This window comes from Anoplophora glabripennis, unplaced genomic scaffold (assembly GCF_000390285.2).
Source record: "Anoplophora glabripennis isolate ALB-LARVAE unplaced genomic scaffold, Agla_2.0 scaffold191, whole genome shotgun sequence".
NCBI lineage: Eukaryota > Metazoa > Arthropoda > Insecta > Coleoptera > Cerambycidae > Anoplophora > Anoplophora glabripennis.
This window is the reverse complement of record NW_019416357.1, coordinates 231881-257929: the sequence shown is the minus strand read 5'-3', so window position 1 is coordinate 257929 and position 26049 is coordinate 231881. Positions and strand designations below refer to the sequence as shown.

The 26049-nt window shown below is 32.7% G+C and overlaps 1 protein-coding gene across 1 annotated transcript in view; it reads left to right on the top strand.

Annotated features, from left to right (window-relative positions):
• Positions 1–26049, top strand: part of LOC108905811 (laminin subunit gamma-1) — an 85756-nt gene that overhangs the window by 48314 nt on the left and 11393 nt on the right. The window contains exons 5-7 of the mRNA XM_018708836.1: positions 10034–10343; positions 17380–18218; positions 18274–18502. Of these exons, the coding sequence (XP_018564352.1) occupies positions 10034–10343; positions 17380–18218; positions 18274–18502 (1378 nt within the window). The remainder of the gene's footprint in view (positions 1–10033; positions 10344–17379; positions 18219–18273; positions 18503–26049) is intronic.

Here is a 26049-nt window from a genome sequence, read left to right as displayed (position 1 = left end):
CGCACATGTATAGGAACATATAATGGTGGTGCCTGGCATCACTCCATTTACACATTTGAATCATTTATCAGCATGTTTCAATTTAAAATATCTAGGACGTGTGTAAGAGTATGTACAGTATGTCCCTGAAACGGATGGACAACACTTGATCACAGGTTCTTTGGATGAAAATAAGACTATTTAACCACAGCAGTACATCCGGCTTGCGAACATCCAGGCATTGTCCTTCATAAATATATAACTATTAATCCATAATGCATAAAGAAATTATTCAATTTCCAAAACCCCCTAAAACGTGTTGCACTGATTCCTTTGACAGGCAATGATTTATTACTTTGCATCGAATATGATCCTACTATATAGCCTTCTAAATATAGAACAGATATCCTAGATTTTTTCTAATAATTTGAAAACTGGTTTTCTTAGAAGCTTCAAATTTGGTACACATATTTGTTTATATAAGGGCAATGTAAATAAAGAATTTGGTGAGAACACATTTACAGGATGCTCTCATTTTAGTGCCTGTGCGCCACTGGCTATCCCGTAACTTTTTTTTGTGTACGCCAGTGACGTCAGAATTTATATTTTTAAAAATAAGCACTATTTTAGAAGATTTTTTTGCTCTTACAAAATTTTGATATCGTTTATGGATTTCGAGTAAAACTAGGATTTTTTACACATTAAATAATATAAAATCAGTTTAAAATAATTAGATCAGTCTAGTATGAGGTGCCAGTGGTGCCACATAACAAAGAAACAAATTCATAACAATAATTAAAAGGTTCAGTATCAAACTAGGCGTCATTTAATTTTAGTTTACTTTGTTTTTTGATATTTTTTTTAGTATGGCTGTAATTTATACTTTTGCTGAACAAACTGAAAAGTTACCGGTTTTGGGTTAATGTGAAGGAAATTGTTGTGCTAGTGTTCGAAAATATGCTGAAAGATTTCCTAATCGAAGAATTTCAAATCACAAACAATTTGCTAATGTGGAGAGACGCCTTCGGGAAACAGGACATTTTTTACCTGTAACATGAAATCGGGACAACGTACGGCTAGAACTATTCAGTTGAAAGAACAAATTTTGGAAAGGGTCGAAGAAATTCCGTAAGGAAGTACAAGGGGTTTAACGGCAGAGGTTGGCTTTCAAAAAGTTCCGTTAATAGAGTATTAAAAGACCAGTTATTCAAGAATCAAGTTCAAGAACTTTTACGTACCAATAGATCCTTCGTCACGTTTTGCTTTCAGTCCACGTATTCAGGAACTCAGAAATAGAGATGATAATATCCACAAGAAAATCCTGTTTACAGATGAATCAGCTTTTACTAGAAGGGGTATTTTTAATTCACATAATGAACATGTTTATTGTGATGAAAATCCACCCAGAATCAGTAAAAGACGGTTTCAACATGAATTAAAGATTAATGTTTGCCCTGGTATTATTGGTAGTATTTTAATTGGTTCTGTTCTATTACCTGCTACATTGAACGGAAAAATTATCGAGAATTTCTCCAAACAAGATTACCTATCTGCCTGAAGAGTTATCGATAACACTACGAATTAATACCATTTTCATGCTTGATGAGGCACTTCCCATTTTGCCTTATCGGTAAGGCAATACTTAGATGAGCACTATACTAACAGGTGGATAGGTAGAGAAAATAATGCCACTTTAAAATGGCCACCTCGGCCAATGGACTCTAACCCGTGTAATTATTTGTTTCGGGGAACGTTGGGAACCACAGTTTATAGCTTTTTAGTAAATTCAGGAAACGAATTATGCGGAAGAATACAAAATGAAATTAATGTTATGAGAGGTAATGCATAATTATTGGATAAAATTTATGTAATATTATTTCAATATGATTACAAATATCAATTTAGGTTTATTTAAAATGTTGATCTTGACTTTCTTATATTATTAGTTAATATTGTTTATTTAAATTACTAGTGTTGACTTTTTATTTTATTGATTGATGGTACTAAGACCAAAAATGTGTAGTTAATTTTGTTTTTTTAATGTGAAGTTTTTTCATTATTATTCCCTCCTTTGGGCTGCAGTTATAAATTATTTTTTAGTGATCGGAATTTTGCCTATAAGCAATATATATAAAAAATGGCAACTTTACTCGAAATCCACAAACGACATCAAAATTTTGTAAGAGGTAAAAAATCTTCTCAAATAATGCTTATTTTTAAAAATATTAATTCTAGCGTCACTGGCGTACATACAAAAAAGTTACGGGATAACCAGTGGCGCACAGGCACTAGAAAGAGAACATCCCGTATTCTCACCAAATTCTTTATTTACATTGCCCTCTAATAAAAAATATGTGTAGGTACCAAATTTGAAGTTTCTAAGAAAAATAGTTTTCAAATTATTTGAAGAAAACGGTTCTATTCCATAAAAAGCTATACTTATCTCAGTAGGCGTGAACTTTTGTATATAGGTAAGTTAGGCTAAATAGTTTTATTTTCATCCAAGGAACCTGTGGTCAAGCGTTGTCCATCCTTTACAGGGACATCCTGTATATCAATTATATTCAGAGAAATACAGGAGCCCAAAAATGTAAATATGGTGATGTAACAAAGAAAATTTGATACCCACGTGTCATGGTTTAATAATATACATATATTCTGTCATAAAATATCAATAAACTGACTCAGGAAATTACATAATTAGATTTCTAACATGCTCTTAGGTAATAAATATTGTCATACTCCAAAATAGAAAATTAATAATTTTGTCACTTTAACCTGTGAGTGAAGCTAATAATAGAAATTAATTATATTATGTATTTTACATTAAGTATGTTAAAAGTGGAATAATTCAATAATAATAGTTCGTAACAGGATTATCCAAAGCCATTTGATTTGAATGATTTTAATCTTTAAGTAATGAAACAGAGTAATGAAATCTGAATATCAGAAACAGTACATTTATTATTATAAAAAATTGACATGTTTTATTAATCAGCTTCTAACGCCGGATGTGTTGTAGTTGATATGTTGATATCAACTCTATCTTGATATAGTTGAAATTGACCCACAAAGGTTCATCAAGAGTGAATCTTGGCCTACCGCATTATTCGGTCACTAACCTAGTTTTTACTGTGTTTTTAATGAGTTGTGAACGATAAGGAATAAATATATTTTTTACCTAGACACATGAATGAATAAGATATTTTTTTTACATTTTAAATATTAACAAGTATTATTTATTTGTTAATAAAAATGTATACAGTGTAGGAAAGTACCGATGGTCTATCAGAAGTTACGTGAGAGCGATAAAGTAAGCCATAGAAATCCATGTGATAGACAAGGATGGCTATAATGAAGGCGTCTAATAGTTAACGCCCATTCGCCCTTCCACAAATAAGAAGTGGATCTTATCTAAAACTTACCGTTTTCGAGATAATAAGTTGTTTTTGTAAAAAAATCACGATCTCCAAATGAGGGCTATATAGCGACTAAACTGTAAGAGTTAAAAATCTGCAGTTTTCACAGTTCGTTTTGGCATAAATTACTCTATTTTATCATCTGTGAGCAAAACGTGTACGTTTTTCAGACTCTGAAATACTTAGACCTACATTTAATAACCTTACGAGTTGAAAAACTTTTTTTCAAATGTAATGACCCATATACGTATATATCATGGGTGAATGCAAAATCAGGTTCTTTCCTAAAGTCCGAAAAAGTAGCTATGTAACACCGTCATGAAGGCCTTAGTACAATGTGGATACATAGGATTTTACGAAAGCACAGCACAGCATATCCTTATCGAATCCAATTACACCAAGAGTTACTTTCAGCGGAGACTGGAGTTTTGTCAGTGGACACTTGAGATGTTAAATCAAGATGATGGTTTGTTTAAACGGGTCATGTTCTCCGATGAAGCTACTTTTTATAAAAATGGTTTCGTTAATAGTCATAATTGCTATTATTATGACAGAAAATCCTCACCAATTCCGGATAACTCATAGCCAACGATGGTCTTTGAATGTGTGGAGAGCAATTTTGGGACCATGTCATCGGACATAAACTTTGTAACAAATACTCTAGAAGATTTGTTAGGCGACATTCTCTTAGCTACACTTCGAAGAATGAGGATGCAACATGATGGTGCTCCACCTCACAATACCGCTGCCGTTCGTCAGTTTTTACATGAAACTTTTCCCAACAGATGAATTGGAAGCGGGGGACCAGTGAGTTGACTTTCAAGGTGTCCAGATATGACAAGTTGCGACTTCTTTCTATGGGGATTTATAAAAAGCAAAGTTTACGTTACCCCACTAACTACAGCGGAAGATATGAGGCAGCGCATTACAGTAACATTTCAAGAAATTACGCCACTATTGAACAGTCTTTTATAAACCTAATTCGTTTGTTTATTAATCAAAATGGAGGACACTTCGTGTAATTGATATAAATCAGCGGTTTAAGTATTCTTCTCCTTGTTGTGTTTCCAGATTCAGATTGTTTCGTTTTGCGTTTTGTTTTAGGTGTTTGCTAGTGGTTTACATCAGTTTGTCAAACCACTTTTTAAACATGCCAGTAAATATTGACACTGTCAGTCTCAGTCCTGATAAAATGTGAGAGAAAAGTGGTTTTGACCACTGGCCTTCTTGACGCTGTTACATAGCTATTTTTTCGCACTTTAGAATAGAACCTGATTTTTCTGGAAAACTGTAAAAGATAAGTATGGACAATCTTATATCAGTCGAAAGGGCATTCAATTTTACATTCACCCATGACAATTAATATGGGTCGTTCCATTTGAAAAAAAAAAAGTTTTTCATCTCGTAAGATTATTAAATGTAGGTTTCAGTATTTCCGAGTCTGAATAACGTACACGTGTTGCTCACAGATGAAAAGATAGAGTAATTTATGCCAAAACGAACTGTGAAAAGTGCAGGTTTCTAACTCTTACGATTTAGACGCTATCTAGCCTCATTTAGAGAGCTGAAATTGTGATTTTTTTCAAAAACATCTTATCTCGAAAACGAAAAAAAAGTTTTCAACACCATGTACATTTAATAAACTCTACCTAATATTAACCAAGGAATTCAAAAATGCAATAGTATACAGAGTGTTCCATTTGAAATAACATACTTATGTAGCATCCACGCCCATGATAAAAGATTAATTACAAAAAAGTTGTCCGTTCTAGATTTTGATCATGTTCAGTCTTTATATATTTTCTGGTGGTTGTTTTATTACTATTATTTTATTTAATTTTGTCTTGGACTCCATTTTGGAGATATCTGAAAACAATTTTCAGAGCTTCGTTTTTAAGGGTCATTTCTTCTAGGTTTATACAGGGTGTTTTTTAAGTCTATCCAATAACTTGAAGAGGTTGTTCCTTGTAAACTAATCAGTAATTTCCTACCATGGGTATTCTGGATTTTTTATTGACAGTTTCTCCCACTATGTCAATCACTGGTTGACATATGTATTTTTAAATCAGTTCAGTGAACTCTTGCCTTTAATTAGGTAAATTATTTGTACAAGCTACAAGATAATTTTGGAACACGTTGCATTATATATTGCAATTAAAATGAAAAAAAAACTACAAAATTGAGGTTATTCCCGAAGAAGTTTGAAGTAATAAAGTTAATGGAAACTGTGCCTCTTATTCATGTGTACTTAAAATAAAAGTATAAATGAGAAATTTAATGACACATTAAAGATATTTATTCTTTCAATTTCCTTTCGTCACTCCTACATTTTAACGAACTTGGATGTAGGCGAGTCATTCATCAGTTCCTATTGATAAGAGACATTGTACACCATATTTGTTATTAAATATCGTAAATAGATAGATTTACTATTTTAACTAAATCTGAAATGCGGTATTTTTCAAAATGTCATTTTTTAGAAAAGTTATAACAGTTGCGTGTTACTGAAATGTTATTCTAGTGAAAAGTGGGACTTAAGTTTTGTGCCGCAATATTACAATGTTTCTCATAACTTGTTTTGCGGTATCTGAGTAAAACTTAACGCGGGTCTTGAATTAATTAATTGTTGGCGGCACTTTAGACGCATTCGGCTACATTTTTTTATAATTTTTTTCTTAACCCACTTGTTCAATTAAGTTTTACATCGTAATTTACAAGGTGTATCATAAATAAAGTGCAAATTGAAACAGGTGTAAGTAGACGATACTAGAAGCAAAAAAGTCTTAGTAACCATGGGTTTGCAAACGCACCGTTTTCGAGATGTAGGTTCTCAAAAAAAAAATTTTTTCAGTTTTTTGACGAAATCTCGGGACGTTTGAGATACAGAACTCAAATTTTGTACACGTATTATCAATAACTTTAGGTACTTTTCAGCGCTAACTCAATTTTTATGCATATGACAGTGACGGAGATTTTAAGATTGTGTGAGGTTATTTTGCTTCTAATTTTTACGATTTTTTTTAAGCTACAGTTATCAAGCAACTGTGCATGGACTCAGGAAAAATTTTTCAAATTGAATCAATACAGAGGTCAGTTAGCTTATTTATTCAGCTTCAATTTGATTTTTGAAAGGTCTCCGTGTGACTATTAGATTAATATTTGATGGTTGAATGAAAAATAAGTTGTATTTTTAATCATCGATATCACAGCAACAAATTATTGCACAGCAAATCCAAGGGCGGTTTTGGAAACTTGAATAAATTTTTTATAAGGACATGGCACGGTTTTCGAAGATTTTTTGTTCATCCTTGACACCAATATGAAAAAAGTGCAAAAAATGACGTTACAGTATTTTAGAAAATGTACCGCTAATTTACAAATATTGATGAAAAGTCTAAAATTGAGAGAAATTTTTACAGCTCAATGTACCCAAAATAACAATGTAAATTGACAAGTTGATGCATCAAACCGTTTTTCTGTTCCAAGTGATCAAAGTTTTGATAAGTATTAAAGGAACACGTTTATTATTTCTAAACATTACGTAATCATATCAAAATGAAAAAAAATAATTTTTCCCACAATTTTGCATTTGATATAGTTTAAATTTAAGAAAAAAAAAATTAGAAAAATTTAAAAAATTTTCAGTTTTTTTTTCTTTTGGAAAAGATGCTGTACTATTCTACCTTTGCGAACCATAATTATACTAATCTTTATTTAATAGGCCTATTCAGTAAAATTTTTTTATTGCATATTTCAAAAGTTTACCCTTTAATTAGTTAGTATGCCAAAAATCAATTTTTTGTTTCAACGAGAAATGTGTGAAATAAATTAATGAAAACAGAGCGCGGAAAAACGTTGAGCAACCATTGCCTGACGTCATAATANTGTGCATGGACTCAGGAAAAATTTTTCAAATTGAATCAATACAGAGGTCAGTTAGCTTATTTATTCAGCTTCAATTTGATTTTTGAAAGGTCTCCGTGTGACTATTAGATTAATATTTGATGGTTGAATGAAAAATAAGTTGTATTTTTAATCATCGATATCACAGCAACAAATTATTGCACAGCAAATCCAAGGGCGGTTTTGGAAACTTGAATAAATTTTTTATAAGGACATGGCACGGTTTTCGAAGATTTTTTTTTTTCATCCTTGACATCAATCTGAAAAAAGTGCAAAAAATGACGTTACAGTATTTTAGAAAATCTACCGCTAATTTACAAATATTGATGAAAAGACTAAAATTGAGAGAAATTTTTACAGCTCAATGTACCCAAAATAATAATGTAAATTGACAAGTTGATGCATCAAACCGTTTTTCTAAAGAAAGAAAGAAAATTTAAGAAAAAAAAAATTAGAAAAATTTTAAAAAATTTCAGGTTTTTTTCTTTTGAAAGATGCTGGACTATTCTACCTTTGCGTACCATAATTATACTAATCTTTATTTAATTGCCTTAAGTGCACACTTTATACCCCAAACAAAATTTCGTCCTCGATTTACACATATTCATAAAATTGATTTTCGATATTTTCTACGAGGTATTTACGTTTAAAAAGACAGGCAAAAAATTTAATCAAAAGTTTTGTACTTATTTTTTTTTAAATTTTTTATCGTGGTCAAGAAGGCGACTCTCGTTGCAAACTCTACGTTCGTACATTTTGGGTAACACAAATGCCGGTGATTGAAAAATGAGGTTTAAAATGGTGTCAGAAACGACTAGAATTTTCTCAAAGATCAAATAACTTTTCCAAAAAAAAAAAATTCTAAAAAATTTTGAATTTTTTTTTGAAAATTTTCTGAATTTTGTTTTTCTTAAATTTAAACTGTATCTAATGCAAAATTGTGGGAAAAGCCGGGAAACATTCTTCTTTTCCATTTTGAAAATGATTTCATAATATTTTGGAGCAATATACGTGTTCTTTTAAGTATTTCCAAAATTTTGATCACTTGGAACAGAAAAACGGTTAGATGGATCAAGTTGTCAATTTACAAAGTTATTATGAGCACACAGAGTTGAAAATTTTCTATCAACATTAGACTTTTTATCAATATTTTTAAGTTAGGGGTAGATTTTCTAAAAAACTGTAAAAAGTAATTTTTTGCACTTTTTTCAAATTTAAAATGAAAAGATGAAAAAAAATAATTCTTCGAAAACCGTGATACGTTCTTATAGAGACTTTATTCAAGTTTTCAAAACTGTCCTTGGATTTCCTGTGCCAGTGGCTGCTCGTGACATTGAGAATAGGTGAAGCATATTCAATGATTGACTAAAAAGAAAAAAAAGCGCCGCTGGCGCTGACGAAAAGTTTCAAATTTTCAAGGTCAAACGGCTTTAAATGAATCTGGAAATTTTTAGTTGCATTTGCAATATTACCGAAAAACTAACGTTAGTGAGAAGGATTTTCATTTAGATTTTATAAAAAAATAGAAATATTAGTTCGGCTTGTGGACTTCTGAGAACATTAACGCACACCGCACTCCAAAGAAGCTTTGTGATTACCACAGCCTTGCGTGACGTTTCCAAAATTGTAACATCCCTTCTTATTCTACACGCCCGACTTAACACCCACAATTAAACACAGCATACAGAAAAGTTTTTTCAAATGAACAGTTCCACACAACACACAATCACATATACTCCGAATACCATTCATTCCGAAACTTTCGAACGGACGCGTTGTCTTTTGACGTACCCCTTTTTTCCATATCGAGAGAATAAGGCACAGGTCTCTCGCAATTTAAAAAATCCTTTTTGTCCTCAATTTTCCATCTGGAAAAAAGTATTTCCAATAAAATACATACTGGATCATACATAGGAAGCATTTGTACAATTACTATACAAAACAAATATAACTAAGAACCGTTATATCGTGCATGCTGCTTCAATTTCTGTCACTCGTTCCCCCACGCCGTAGTTTAATTTCGAATTGGCCGCCTCGTTGCCATGACAACCGCCATAAATATCGCTACGAAGGGAAGCAGAATAGGGACTGATTTCAATCTGCGTCACTTGCGTATGCTATATGTTGTATGGTATGTACGAGGTTGATGTTCGCGCTCAACGAAGGCGTTCACCGTGCAAATTTTAGGTGAAGCGGTGCGTCTCTTGCGTCACCTGACGAGTCGCCACTGTCCTGTGCAATAATTTCTTGTAGAGATATCGATGATTAAAGACAAAAGTGTTATTTTTCAATCAACCGTCGATATCTCGGCAACCAATAGTCGCACGGAGATCTTTCAAAAATTAAATTAAAGTTGAATAAATAAGCTAACTGAACCCTGTATTGATTGAGTTTGAAATTCCATGTCCATGGATATTGCAAAAAAATTTATATTTTTGGAAGATTTTGTTTCAAGGTATTTCTTTTGATTGCTCGATAACCGTATTTAAAAAAAATATTTGTTTCACTAATAAATTCATGAGAATTGTTTGTTCCTTTAATTTTTTTCTAGTAGTGTATAAACATCTTACTTTATTTCTATTTCAGCCTCCTCCGTTGGTGCATATTTATGGAAGATATTTTTTGGTATTTTCCCTTCAACCTCATATAACACGAACATTGCCTTAAATTTCATTTTGATTAAATAAGCTTTAAAGTATAAACAATATATTATTGCAATTTTGTTAAAATAGGAATGGGTCACTGCCACGGAAATACGGATAAGTCTGGACCGTCTCAATACATTCGGAGATGAAGTTTTCGGGGACGAGCAGGTTCTGCGTTCGTATTTCTACGCCATTGCTGATGTAGCTGTTGGAGCGCGGTGCAAATGCAACGGCCACGCATCGGAATGCATAGGTTCGACGGGGGTTGATGGAACTACGAGGCGAGTGTGCAAATGCGAACATAACACCGCAGGGCCGGACTGCAACGAATGCTTGCCCTTTTACAACGACGCCCCTTGGCACAGGGCTACAGCTAAGAATGCTCACGAATGCAAACGTAAGTAAAATATGTTTTTTTATTATGCACAGTATATTTAGGTTGTCGAATTATTGACTAATAGCGCATATATTAAGATATTTTATAAATGTTATATGCCAGTAATACAAAAAATTGCTTTATCACATTAATTTCTGTTTATTGATTTATTACCAAATGTCGTATTTATTCTGGGCGTTACTTAACTTCATTTTTTCAAATGCAACATTCTTATTCAGTTATCGTTTATTAATTTCTGGATGAATTTGAGACCTACTTTGACAAATGATAGGTCTAAGTCGTAGGTATTGTTTCGATATTATTATTTTTAATGGACGTTTGCAGCGTCATCGAAAATATCAAATATCTTCGAAAACAAGATGTAGTTTTTATCAAAAAATTATCTCTCCCGTTGCACACTCAACGCATTTTAACTAAAAAAAAATCGTAGGTGAGGGCATTGGAAGTTCAAAGTTATCGATCATAAATTTACATATTTAAAGGCGATTTTTTTGAGAATTTATTGAAGAAAAAAAACGCCACTTTTTTTCAGAACGCCCTTTCTTGGTTTAAAAATTAAAAAACTAAAAAAACTGAAAATGCATTATTTTTATGTATTTTTTTTAACTACATTTCTAAACGAACAAAATGAAAAAAAGTTTGTGATATCTTTAGTTTTTGCCAAATTACTGGTATTTGAAATTTTTTTAACCAAAGTATTTAAATTTCTTGAAATTGAATTAAAAATTTGAAAAAATTCATGCCCCGTATGTAAAATTTCATAATATCGATATTATAATATGCACACAATTTCCATAAATAATCACGACAGACATTTCAAGAAAATATTCTAAAATACATACATTGTTTTATGCGAATTTGTTATTCTCTCAAGCGGTAACACATCTAAAGTACCTACTTGTTTTATGGACATTTCAATGCATGTGAAAAAATTATTATCACTAGTACATTCGGGTATGTAAATTTAATTTTTCGGAACTACTCGATTTATCACAATTAAACAAGTGTACTTTTTTTTTTTTAATAGACTACCATAAAGTTATTTTTCAAAAATTTACAACACCGAAGTAGAAATTAAATAGCTGTGAATGAAACAGTTATTGACCATATGCCTTGAGTCTAATTTTAAAATATGAATTAGATATCTCGAAAAACTTTTAAGATATCGCAAAAAATATTTACCATTTATATTATCCCTTTCCGAAAAAAGTTTTTTTAGAAAAAAGTTGGTGTATTTTCTGATGGTTGTAGTATTTACCTTAAAATATCTGGGTAGAATTTAATATCACTGTATACAAAAGTTAACACCAACTAAAAGTACCTATATCCCAGTAGGCTTTTTCAATGTGGTACCATGAAATGGTAATTTTTCATATACACAACTAAAATATTCCAGCTAGGGACTTCGTATGCACCAATTATTTATATGAATATATTCCCGGAACGTTAAGAAAATAACAAACAAGGCGTAGTATTTTTGGGACTTCCAGTCCTTTGACTGCCTTCTACTTTTTTAAATGTACGTCATATTTTTTTAAAAATTTTTGTCTCGTGAAATTTTGCCATACTCATGAATTTCTAATATATCTCGGTATGAAATGTACTGATACAGGTTTGAATATTCCGTTTCTTTATTACACAAACACACATATAATTAAAAAAAATTACAAAAATTATTTAGAAAGAGAATAAAGTGAAATTGAAACAGATTTAAATAAGAAAAAAAAATGAATTTCGAGAAAAAAGAAAAACTTAGAATAATAAAAATAAAGCCGTTGTTTAATTTATTACTTTGACGTTATCAAGAATGAAGAAACCAAAAATTAATTTGTGGTTATATAGACGCAACAACTGATTTTGTTACATTCATTATAAGAGATCGTGGCTATTTAGCTTTAAAATCTGCATTGCAATTGTGGATAGTTGTGAAAAAACTAAGCCCTGAATTCCAAAACTATGAAAAATAATGTTAAGGTAAATTTATTATCGTTTTCCATTTTTCTATCGATTATGTTTTCCTCTGCATAATTTGAAAAACGGACTTCTTCCCTGCAACTCTTAATCGGATACTTGGATAAGAAGTCCAAGTGCAATGTTTTTTGATTTATAAAATATTAAATAACTTTTAAATATGCCATGTACTGTCATTTACAAAAAACGTTTGTTGATGTAATCAGTGTAATTGTACAGGGTGTCCCGGTACTTGATACAAAAAAGTCGAGTACAAATAGATGAGGTCAAAACAATATCAGTTCTTCATATAAATTTTTTCCATACGGGCCTTGGTTAACAAGTTACAGGCCCTCAAAGATGAAATATAAAAAGTTATTTTTATTTACAATCTGTTTTTATTAGACATAATTACTATGTTAGAACCGTATATATTTTAAAATAAGAGCCTAGAAAATCTAACTGTCTGCTAATGTAATTCTCACTAACAGAATTTGACAAACACACATAACATAAAATAGGAAAACAAAACAAGAATAAGTTAAAGAAAGTTTAAAAAATAATTTAAAAGAAAGAAAACTATCAAAATACATTTTCGAAGTCTACAAATGTTATTTGTTTGCACACGAAAAAGTATTTCTGGGATATGTCTAATATTATCACAATGGAAATTAATTCTTTGTAGCAATTTATCTCTTGTCTGTACTGGGGATGCGTACACTAAACTTTTCAGGTATCTCGACAGGAAGAAGTCAATCGGGTTAAAGTCTGGAGAACGTGGTGGCCATGAAATTGTGCCTCCTCTTCGAATCCATTTATTATTATACACAATGGATAAATAATGTCGTACATCATTATTGAAGTGTGGAGGAACCCCAACGTGCATGAACCAAACGTTTCTTCGGGTAATTAACGGAACATCGTCTAATAGTGGCTGCAAATTATTCTGCAAAAACTCCAAATATCGATGTCCATTTAGACGTTCCTCAAAAACGTATGGACCTATTCAATCACTACCCCAGGAATGCTTTTCTGTGTTCAAACAAATAACATTCGTAAACTTAGGAAGTGTGTGGAGGTAGAAGGTGCCCATATTGAAAATATATAAAATGTATCTTGTTTCGTTTTTCTATTTTGTGTTATGTGTAAAGTGTGTTTGTCGAATTTTGTTAGTGAGAATTACATTAGCAGACAGTAAGATTTTCTAGGATCTTGTTTTAAAAATATGTACGATTTTAACATAATGATTATGTCCAATTAAAAATTAAAAACAAAAAATGGTGGAGGCGCGGCTCGATGTGCACTGTGACATAAAATTAGAAATATTATCTAAACTGTTAATTTTACCGAGTTGAACGAAGAGGGTAACTTATTTTTGGTACAGGCAGATTGCGATCCTCATCTATGCAAAAATTCTGGGTTGTTAACCATTGGGCATAGTCCATCCCTGGCGTTCTGGGCATAATGAAGTTTCACTTACAACATCAGAAACAAGCTATACGCATGTGTTATCGATCACTAAATTTGCATCATGCTGAAATTAATAGTTTAGAGACTGTAAATAAAAATAACTTTTTAATTTTCACCTTTGAGGGCCTGTAACTTATTAACGAAGGCCCGTATGAAAAAAATTATATGAAGAACTGATATTATTTTGACCTTATATTTTTGTATCAAGTGCCAGGACACCCTGTATATTTATTGCACCTGAAGTGTAATTTTATTAAAAAACAGAAAAACTACAGAGTATTTTTAAAATGAAGGCACTATTATTTTGTAATATTTTTACAAAGAATATCTTTTATTACATATTAAAATATTTTTTCAAGGCAGGTTGGGACGTATTTAAGTGAAGGGAAAATTACATTAAATAAACTTAAGAAGATTTGATAATGCAGTAAATGATACATATTCTTCAGAGTACCTAAAATATAAATTTTACCTACCTACCTAAGATACCTAAAGATAAATAATATTATTTACACCAATTAATTAAACAGCTTTCATAAAATAATAGTACAATGAAAAACTTGGCACAGCAGGTTTAAATTAACGAGATCAGTAAAAATTAAAAAAAATATAAAGCCATTTATGTAAAGATCTCCCTAATTATTTAAAGGACAAAGTATATATTTAATTTTACACACAAATTTTTTTTAGTGACGTGTTTGTTCTTTAATGTTTAAATTTAAAAACCATTAGAAATATGTAAAAATCCAATATGAATTTCCACAATTTATATCAGTGTAATGTGGACTTGCCTTTAGAGAATAATTAAATATTTTCCTATCACTAATCGCGGTATTCCAAATAAACTGATACCTACTTTGGCCGTCTCCCCCCTAGTGACTCATACATATATACATATTTAAATTCTATACCCTCTAAGTATGTTAAACCTATTTTATGAAAATATCCTTGTATATACAAAGCATAGCAAGGTAAATATGAGAATCTAGTGAGGGAAGAGTTAAAAGATAACATCTTTTCCCGGAATAATAATTTAATATATGCGAACACTGCTTTATATGGTTTAAGGTATTTTACCATTGTTTACGACGAGGCTTTAGACAGGTACATGGCTACATAGACATTCTTGGTCGGCCATAATCTGGTTTGTTTTTTTCTTTAACTTCCATGATACATGACAAGACGTATAAAACAAGTTTTAAGCAATTTTCTTGATTTATGTAAAAAAATAAAAATAAATACAAACACAATTATTTCATTGCAGTATTAACAAGCAAAAACTAGTTAACTAAGATGGCCATTGCAAATGCATTGTATTTCAAAGCATTTTAATTTTTCATTATTTTTAACTTATATTTTGTGAATACGAATGTTTTGTGGTCATTTGCCTAATTTTATATACAGGGTGGTCCCGAGATAATGGGCCAAAATTCATGGGTAGATTCCCGAAGCAAAAATATTGCGATTTGGCCGAACTTACCTTAGTCCAAAAGTTGATAGTTAAAGAGATACAAGGTGTTAAATGTAAAATATTATTTTAGTTTATTTCTATTTATTTCTTAATAAATGCAAATATCTACACAAAATTTTGGAGTTTGAGGTTCTTTGGATAGAGGAATTGAAATTTGTTCACATTTTGGTTATAGTTCATAGAGGGCGCCAGCTGCCGTAGATTTAATGTGTTGGAAACGACATAACTTTTTTGTACTTTAAGGTATCTCATCTTTGGTATCAAATTCTTATTTTCCAACTTTTTTTACATGAAAAAGGTAGACTTTATGAAAGTAGCTGTCTCGCACCGTTTCCGAGATATTTGGCTTTGAAACTTCCAATGGTAATAGTTGAATTAATTAAAATAATTTAGAAATGTCAAAAACAAAGTTTTATTTAGAATTAAAAATTGTAATGAACTGTAGAGTAAACATTGTAAAAAATATGTCTTTTTGACAATAATTGCTAAAAATTTCCAGCTTCAACTTCAATACATTTATCAACGCGTTTATTAAAAGATTGTCTTATTTTAAAGTATAAATCCTCAATGCGAAATGACTTTGCAGCATTTAAAACCTGCTGCTAAAGTTCTTCGCAAGTGTTTATAGTTTCTCCATAAACAACTGATTTTAAACTCAACTCCAAAACGAAAATCTCGACATTCTATCTCACATTTATGTATACGAGTATACAATTTAAATTGTAAGCTAAGATGTTATTTTAATTAGATACGAATAATACTTAATAGAAATTAGCATACAAATTACAGCAATAAGACAAGTAGAAGACGTTAATTATTTGATTTTCGTCCAAATCCTACATAAGAAACTTTACCGCTAAATTATTAATACCTGTAGGTACTTAATTATAATTTAATGCAACAACATTGGAAGTTTCAAAACCAAATATCTCAAAAACGGTGCGAGATAGCTACATTAATAAAGTATACCTTTTTGTGTAAAAAAGTTGAAAAATAAGAATTTCTTACCAAAGATGAGATACCTTAAAGTACAAAAAAGTTATGTCGTTTTTAACACATTTAATCTACTGCAGCTAGCGCCCTCTATGAACTTTAACCAAACTGCGAACAGATTTCAATTCCTTTACTCAAAGAACTCCAATCCCCAAAATTTTGTGAATATATTTGCATTTGTTCAGAATTAAATAAAAAAAAACTGAAATAATATTTTACATTTAACACCCTGTATCTCCTTAACTATCAACTTCTGAACTAAGGTAAGTTCGGCTAAACCGTAATATTTTTGCTTGGGGAATCTACCCATGAATTTTGGCCCATTACCTCGGGACCACCCTGTATATATTTATTTTTTAAAAGATTATGCTTTTAGAGAATTCTATACAGTGAAAATTTAGAAACTTTAATTAAACTTTCAGGTACATTATTTAAATTGAAATGTTCCTGTTTACATTTTTCCAATTTAATTCTGTTCCTATTTAAATTTATTTAATAGTGAAATTTATTACTTATGCTATGGCAGTGTTATTTGTACTTTATGTTATTTAGATGTTACATGTTATTAATAAAAAAATATAAAAAAATGATAAATTCCAAAAGAAATTTTTCCCATGTTTCTTGTGACGTTCAGGGATATGCAATTAAGTGGATTTTATTTTTTCCCTTAAAAAATTAATCAAACTACGAAAAACATTCAGGAGACAAAAAAGTTGTATTTTTAGTTGCTTAATTCAAAAAATATATAAAAATTACAAAAAAGTCATTGGCGTACATTTTTTGTCAAAAATATTCGTTAAGGTACCGCTCGGGACGCCACTGGACTTAAATCTAATCAAGTTAGTGTTAAATTAGCTCCATAACACTACAAATAACACAAATTAGGTAAAGGGTATTTAAGATATTTGCGAAATAGCAATTTTTTTACAAAAGCTTAACACCTTGTATTTTCAAAATGAAGCATCGATTTTGAATATGTGTAATATTTTCTGATCAATTTATGCCATACATCATCGAAAATAGTTTTAAATTTCAGTATCCTCGAAAACCAGTCGCCGTAGACCTTGGTTCATTAATGCTTTGGTGCTATGACATACAATTAGAAAGTATTCTTGAATTTCTGTACTAATTATTCACTTTCTTTTTTTCCAGAATGCAATTGTAATGGCTTCTCAAACCGGTGCTTTTTCGACGAAAAGTTGTACGATCAGACTGGTCACGGGGGTCATTGTTTGGACTGCAATGCAAATCGCGATGGTCCTAATTGTGAACACTGTCGAGAAAATTATTACATGAGAGAGGATGGTTATTGCATAGCATGCAACTGTGACAGCACTGGTTCTCATAGCCTCCAGTGTAATGGAGAAGGCAAATGCCAATGCAAATCTGGTGTAACAGGAGATAAGTGTGACAGATGCGCCGTGAACTATTACGACTTCACCAACGAGGGATGCAAAACTTGTGGCTGCTTTGACAGAGGATCCGCGTATAATCAACCCAATTGTGACGGCAGGGGAACATGTCAGTGCAAAGAAAACGTCGAAGGTAAACAGTGCAGTGAATGCAGACCTGGATATTTCCATCTAGCTTTTGACAATGAGTTTGGGTGCACTCCTTGCTTTTGTTATGGACATTCTTCTGAATGTGACTCCGCACTAGGGTTTTCAAAATACGTATTGGAGTCCTCGTTTGCAAAAAGCACGGAGAGGTGGTCTGCTCAAGATGAGTATGGAAGGCCAGTTGAGATCAAGTATGACGGAATTGGACAGAGTATTGCTGTGCAGGCCCTTGGAGAGGAATCTGTGTACTACTTGGCCCCTGATAGATTTTTGGGCGATCAAAGAGCATCTTATAATCAATTACTGGAATTTGCGTTGAGAATAGGCGATAACAGACCTAATCCTACAGCTACCGACATTATCTTAGAAGGAAACGGGGCTTCGGTAACCAACACAATATTTGCCCAAAAAAACGGTATACCAACGATACAGGTAAATACATAATTTAAAAACGTTTGTATGTATGATGTAATTAAATATTTTTCAGAATCAAATATACAAATTCCGTCTTCACGAACATTCAAATTACGGATGGCAGCCAAGATTGTCGGCGCAATCGTTTATATCAATATTAACCAATTTGACAGCCATTAAAATAAGAGGAACCTTTGCCCCAGAAGGTGTTGGATTTTTAGACGACGTCAAGCTACAAACTGCTCTAAGAGGTGTAGCTGGTGAACCAGCGCTATGGGTTGAGTCTTGTAGTTGCCCTCCAGGTAATATAAAAAATTCGAGGTACATGTACCAAATGAAACTGCGTCTCTAATAAGGCTGAAATTTCTTTTCTTTTGTTTTTGATGAGCAATTTTTTTGGCAATACGTGCTGCTAGAAAAGACACTTGACGAGGGGGGATCCAAAAATAACCGGACGAAATTCGCTGCGCGCGCCGCTCTTGTAGTTCGGGCTTCTCTCGCTAGATGGGTGTTACTCGTCATGAGTGAGTCTGTTAAGTGCCGTCACTTGAGATGGTTGTAGTGAGCCTCTGAGACAGATTTCCTGTGACGACTACTTCGACCTCTTCGATTTATTATAATGGTTGATATTAGAGAACAGCGTGCGGCATTGAAATTGTGTTCTCTGCTCGGTAAAGTGCATCGAACGCGGTTGAACTGTTGTCTACAACTTATAAAGAATATGCCTTAAATAGATCTGAAGTGTATGAGTGGTACTCGCTATTCAAATGCGACGACATGTAGGTCGAAGACATACAACGCCGGGTCGGCCTTCCACGTCCAGAACTGATGAAATCGTGAAAAAAATTTGTGCGCTTGTGTACAAGGATGCAAGGCGTAATATGTGAACTTGCTGAATTGTCTTGTGGAGACTTGCAAATGAGATGAATCTCGGCGAAATTCGTCACCCGTTTGTTGACTTTTAATCAAAAGGCGGCTCGTGTCGTCGCTTGCCGTGACTTGTTGGACCACTTGGAAGTGGACGAGAACTTTTTCGACAAAATCATCACCGGGATTAATCGTGGTCTTATGGCCCTGAGACAAACAGTCGTCGTAGTTGAAGGCCACAAACTCCCTTCGCCCGAAAAAGGCCCAGCAAGTCAAATCGGCCGAGAAGACAATGTTGATATGTTTTCTAGACGTTTGTGGAATTGTTCACTCAGAATACGTGCCTGAGCAGCAAACAGTCAACCAAGTCTTCTACCTGAGTTTTTTGAGGCGATTGCGCGAGAGTATTCGATTGAAATGGCCGATTTGTGTGGAGTGGGGACTGGTTCTTCTACCATGACATTGCTTCAGCCCGCACAACCATCTATGTGCGTGGTTTTTGACGAAAAAGCGCGTGTCACCCACCTTACTCGTCTGATCTGACGCCCTGTGACTTTTTTTGTTCCCTCGGATGAACAGGATGCTGAAAAGGAGACGTTTTGCCGGCGTTGCAAGACATCGGAAAAGACGAGTGCGAAATATGTTTCACGCATTGGAAAAAACATGTGAACCAGTACCATTAGTATTGACGGAGAGCACTTCGAAGGTGACTAATGTTTGAAACCCGAAAAAATAAGTTCTGTATTTCANCTACATAAGTTAGCTAGGGAAGGTTAGTGTGTGTAAGCGTGTGTAAGTATGTGTCACAGGTATATATCCTTATGTATATTTATTTATAATACAATTCTCAACATCAATGTACAGTTACGATTTCCAGTATAATTTTATTTGTTTTGATTACTAGCTTCCACTTTTTTTGCAGGACATTGGTAAAATCTTGATTCAAACATTGTTCTCAAAAGAAAAAATCGAAAATTAGGTTGTTATTAATAAGAAAATTGTACCCGTGGAAATGACACTTTTCCAGTGTAGGACTAGGAAAACCTTCCATTTTACGTGTAGGACAAAAATGTCACTGAATTGTCATAATAATTACCAAGCATCTGTGAAAAAATTAGGTGGTTATTAATAACCCCTGAGATCATATTATTTTAACATGTTAAGAGTGGGAGACGCTTCGGAAAAACCATCGAACGTGTAGGACAAAAGTTTTTTTAGAGTTTTTCATACAATTATCATGCGATTTAAGTAAAAAACTACTTGTTAGTATTAAATATTGATCACTCACCAAATCGAAATGTTTGACACCCCCGCGCTTTATTAGCTACCGTTTTCGAGAATTTTCGTAGAGGGAAAAGTTGGGCGTCTCGTCAAAACGAAGCTGTTCCTCAAAATTCAGCTTGTTATTAATCAAAGAAAAAAAAGGGCCTGGGCCCGTGAACTAATAATGATGTGTATTTTTTACTTATCTGCTATTTTAAGTGTGCGATTTTTGGTTCACTGATTCTTTTGGTACCAAGATTTCTTTAATTAGTTTTTTATTTCATAAGTGGAAAATTACCAACAAACACAGAAAAACTTAAACTATTCCACAAATAAGCAAAGATACTTAAACTATCCCACAAATAATAACTCAAGACAATAGTTAATAGAGCATAATACCGATTGGTCGAGCCAGTCGAAAGTTGAGATGTCACAAATCCGATGCGAATCTTCTATTACTGGAGATAGACTACCAATGGCTGGGCGTGTTACAAGGCGAAGAGAGAGTCAGCTGCTATGAAGGTCACGTGGGATCAGTAGTGTGTCAATCACGTTCGGCGAGAGAGAAAAACATCATGTACCTTCGTAGCAGCTATCTCTCTTTCTTCACCTTGCAAGTTTGTACCACAAACTTCATTGATTGACAAATTCCGATGATGAAGTGATGATTTAATCATGAAATTCGTCACATTCGTTTCAATAGCACTGTGTTAAAATAAATATGTTGCGTGTCTTTTTATTGGTCATTTAATATTCGCAGAGCTTATCTGATATAGATTTTATGATAATCCGGATCAACATGAAATTTGAGGAAAAACTAATGTGGGGGTGCATTAAGATTATAACCAAGATTTTGTTTAATTTCTTGATTTACTAGTTGCTCCAACTCTTCGGCTACGACAAATGCACGCTTTAATCGTCAATCTTTAAACATAAGATGCCATCTTCTTATGGAAGACTTTTCTGTTGATTCCATTCGCAATTAGCTGACAATTTAACACTTGCTACTCTAGTTCCATAAAAAATATATGACAGCATGGACTTCGCGCTTGCGAGATTTATTTTGAAGTTGTTATATTTTTAGAAATGCTATTAATCCGGTCAAAATAGACAAAAATGTAGTGGTAAGTTTACAATAATTCGCATAGAGCCAAATATTGGTATAGGTCTTTGGTACACTATTATGAATAAAATGTCAAAAGTCCCCAACAATCCCATTCATGCGAAAAAATGTATTCAAGGTCAAAGGTCGCAAATATCGTTTTTTTGCATGTTTATCGTCAACGGTAAGTGTTATCATAAAAATAGATCAGACAAAAGTTGTGGATCATACAATAGGGTTGTCCACTATAAAAACAAACCATATACAAATTGTTGTTGAGTCAAAGATTTTATATAAAAGAACCTGCCTGTATGGTCAAATTTTAAATATATTATGACAAATTAGTGGTAGAAATCATTTACGAATTTTTGCGTTACCTAAAACTAGTCTGACGTTATAAGGGGTAATTGAACAAGAAGCTAGTAGCGTTCCTATTGTGTAATTTTGAAGAAGAAAATATGTCAAAATTGTTCATCAAACCCTGCTGCCCTGTTTCCTGTTTTTTAAGCAAAAGTGACACTAGTGACAGCAGTCTATCAATTAAGAGTATTTGTGATTATTATTAATTTCCTGATTGTAATGGATTCAACAAAATTTAAGTGGTGTTTTGTTCCACATTTCACAAAGCCAGTTGCATTATCTCCATAAGGTTCCCGAACTGCACTATAAATTTTTATAAATAAATAGGTATTTTATATAAATAAACACAATACAATCATTCATTAAATATGTTGATCCTTACCTGACTGCTTTGATACCTCTGATTTCGCCAATATTAAAACGATCGTCTCTTTTCAAAAATTCAGTTCATGATCATAAAAATATCAATTTTCGGTCAAATTTGCGAAGTAGCTTTCACAAATCCCGATTCATACATTCTGCTTTAATTATATGGGAATCTATTAAATGATTATTACTAAATAATAATTTTACTTAATAAAGGAATTTGAAGATTAAGGAAAATAACTCATAGACTAAAATAATTTATACTACAGTGTCACTGACAGACTGACACTACTGACAGTGTTGACAGAGCGTCTTCTTCCAATGTTTATCCTTTACGCAATTATTTACACATAATTTCACTACAAGGTGCCCCTTATGACGTCACAGCCGTTTTAAAATGTTATAAAAAAACAGTTTTAAATAATTATTTTAAAACTGTTCTGACGCATTTCTCAATCTCTAATTGTGTATACACACTAGTTAGTACGTGTAGAATTATATTATCTACTTTTTGAAATTTGATCAACAACCCTATTGTCTACAAAAATTGTCCTACGAATCACCATTCCTGAGTTATCACCATTTCAAACATCGAATATAATATTATACACGCGTACGCCGCTTATATACATCATTGGACGTTTAATATAAGAAACAATATTGGTCTGTTTAGCTAATACATACAAACTATACGATTCTGATTGAATATACACTCAAAACATATGCTACTTACATCATCGATGGAGGATACATATTACACCGCGTTGTATGGGGTCGAGAAGANTTGCAGAGAAAAACGCCGAGTACTATTTGGACGGGTTACAGAGATGGGAGCATCGCTGGGAGAAATGTGTAGAGTTACAAGGAGACTACGTTGAAAAATAAAAAAAAAATCTGAAAAAATGTCTTGTATCTTTGTTAGGTCGGAAACTTTTCAGACCACCCTCGTACATTCGCTTCAATTCATCGACAGCGATTTATTGTTCTTTGTCAGTATCTAATAAATTGAATGATAAAACTAGGTATCCAATAATTATTATCGAATATGTATGGCGATTACAATGATTCGATGAATATTGAGGCCATATAGGTATGTATAAACAGCATTGTGGAACGAGTCTAGAGCTCGGGACTTGGTCGGATGATCATAGCCGTCGCGTCGGAAGTTATTGGCTTCGCGTTTGCTTCGTGTTTTGGTAATATTCTAATAATGTTGAACACGCCAAGGGGTAATAAATGACCTTTCGCTGATGAAGTACGCAAATGTATTTATTTTTATTTATACCTATTTGTTTATTTCTATGTTTATAACCCGACGAAAACCCGAGCTCTATTTATAATGTACCCACGAGGGATGGTTTGGATTATCATAATGAAGCTCTTGAAATTTGCAGTTATCTTAAATTTAAGATACAATAAATAAATAATAAAACCCATTTAATTAAATATTTTTATCATATTTTTTCTGTTAAAACTTATTGGCAAATGGAAGTTTTGATTTTAAATCGTTATATGATAATTAAGTACTGCTGATCCCAAAATCGGGCCATTTTTTGTTAAATATACTTACCAGTAACTATAGGGATTCAAAGCTTAGTATGAACATGCATTTATATCACATATTTCAATTATAATTTGAGTTACGGCCCAAATAAATGAAGTATTGATGAAGAAATGAAGAATGAACTGAACTTTTTACATTTACTTAAAGTGCTATGGAACAAGTACCAAATTGGTTCAGCCGTTTAGTTTTTCAGCAATTTATTCAAATGAGTAACATAGGAGAGTTACAAATTAGTGAAAAAACTTAAATATTAGTTTGTTGATAAAATATAGTCCAATATAAGATGGCCGCCAAGCAGTGGTGGCCCGTGGGTTTGAATACAGGGGGGGCGCATTTTGAAAAGAGGATGTACATCATAAGAATTGCGGGGGGTGTGGGGGGAGGCACTCCCGTTTAGCGCTGCAGGCGAAAAATTTTAAGGAATTTGAAGGTCATTGTGTTTTGCAAGTACCCCAAAATGAATACTGTCAGTGTGTATAGTAGCTACCTAGATACAATGCGAGAAATAAAATTCCAACGTGTGGGGGCTGAAGTGGATAATCGATCAACCAACCCAGTTAGGATATAATTGTGTAGATTACTGTAATATTTCATTCTGTATAGTTTTTGAAGGTCCTTTAAAAACATGGGCATCACTAAGATGTTTATCTAAAACGGGATCAATTTTTGCACTATAGTCTATCAGTTCTAAAAATACCCCTTTGTTTACCGAGTCACTTTTTTTATTATGTCCATGAAGAGAAAGGTTACATTACCACATAGTTTTAAGATATTTAAAATTTTTAAAAGAAGCAATCGATTTTTCTTAACTGTTTTAACTCAATATTTACTCTTCCTAAAAGTAAAAAACTCACCAACTTATTTTTGTGTTTAGGAGAATTTTCGTGTTTCTTAATTTTAATTTCTAAATGTTTCAAGTCAGAAACTCCAGTTTACGTCCAGTTTTCTTCGCCTCCTCCAAACAATAAACATACAAAACAAAAAATCTATTTGTTTGGTCACAACCACACAACCACNGAGATGGTTGCCGAGAGTATTCAATTGAAATGGGCGTTTTGTGGGGAGTGGGGACTAGTTCTTCCACCATGACATTGCTTCAGCCCGCACAACCATCTATGTGCGTGTTTTTTGACGAAAAAGCGCGTGTCACCCACCTTACTCGTCTGATCTGACGCCCTGTGACTTTTTTTGTTCCCTCGGATGAACAGGATGCTGAAAAGGAGACGTTTTGCCGGCGTTGCAAGACATCGGAAAAGACGAGTGCGAAATATGTTTCACGCATTGGAAAAAACATGTGAACCAGTACCATTAGTATTGACGGAGAGCACTTCGAAGGTGACTAATGTTTGAAACCCGAAAAAATAAGTTCTGTATTTTTAAAAAATTGTGTCCAGTTTTGGGCCCCCCCTCATATATTTCCGAAATAGAGATTTGTTTAATATATTCAGTATATCAGTATTCAGTATATTAAAATAAGTTGATAAATTGCATTTATTAAGAAATAAATGGAAATAAATTAAAATAATATTTTACATTTAACACCCTGTATCTCTTTAACTATCAACTTTTGGACTAAGGTAAGTTCGTCTAAATCGCAATATTTTTGCTTCGGGAATCTACCCATGAATTTTGGCCCATTACCTCGGGACCACCGTGTACTTATATCTACTAGTAACTATGGCGACTCTAAGGCCTGGTACTTTGAGTCTCCATTAAGACTTGATTAACTAATCAGGCGATTAGACTGTGAATTATAAAATAAATTAGTATATGTACAGTCTAATCATCTGATTACTTAAACAAGGCTTAACCGAGACTCAAAGTACCGGGCCTTAGTTTAGTGTGATCGTGCATTTATCTCATATATTTCAATTATAATTTGAGTTAAGCACCAAATAAATGAAGTCGTGATGAAGAAATGAAGAATGAAGTGAACTTTTTAAATTTACTTAAAGCGCTATAGAACAAGTACCAAATTAGTGAGCAGTTTAGTTTTTCAGCAATTTATTCAAATGAGTAACATAGGAGAGTTACAAATTTGTGAAAAACTTAAATGTTAGTTTGTTGATAAAACATAGTCCAATACAAGATGGCCGCCAAGGTATCCGAGATACTTCGTATATGAATTCTATGACACTGATATTAATAAAAAAATATTCTATTTACTTTTCCCGAATTCCCAACGGTTCTTGAAATATCGGGGTTTGAAGTTGCCAGGTCGTATGAGTAGTTGCTAAAGAGACATTGTTCCGACTAGAAGGCTTAGAAAAAAAAGTGGTTTATTTTAATAAAAGCGCAAAGCCAGTATAATTATGAAAGCTGCTCAA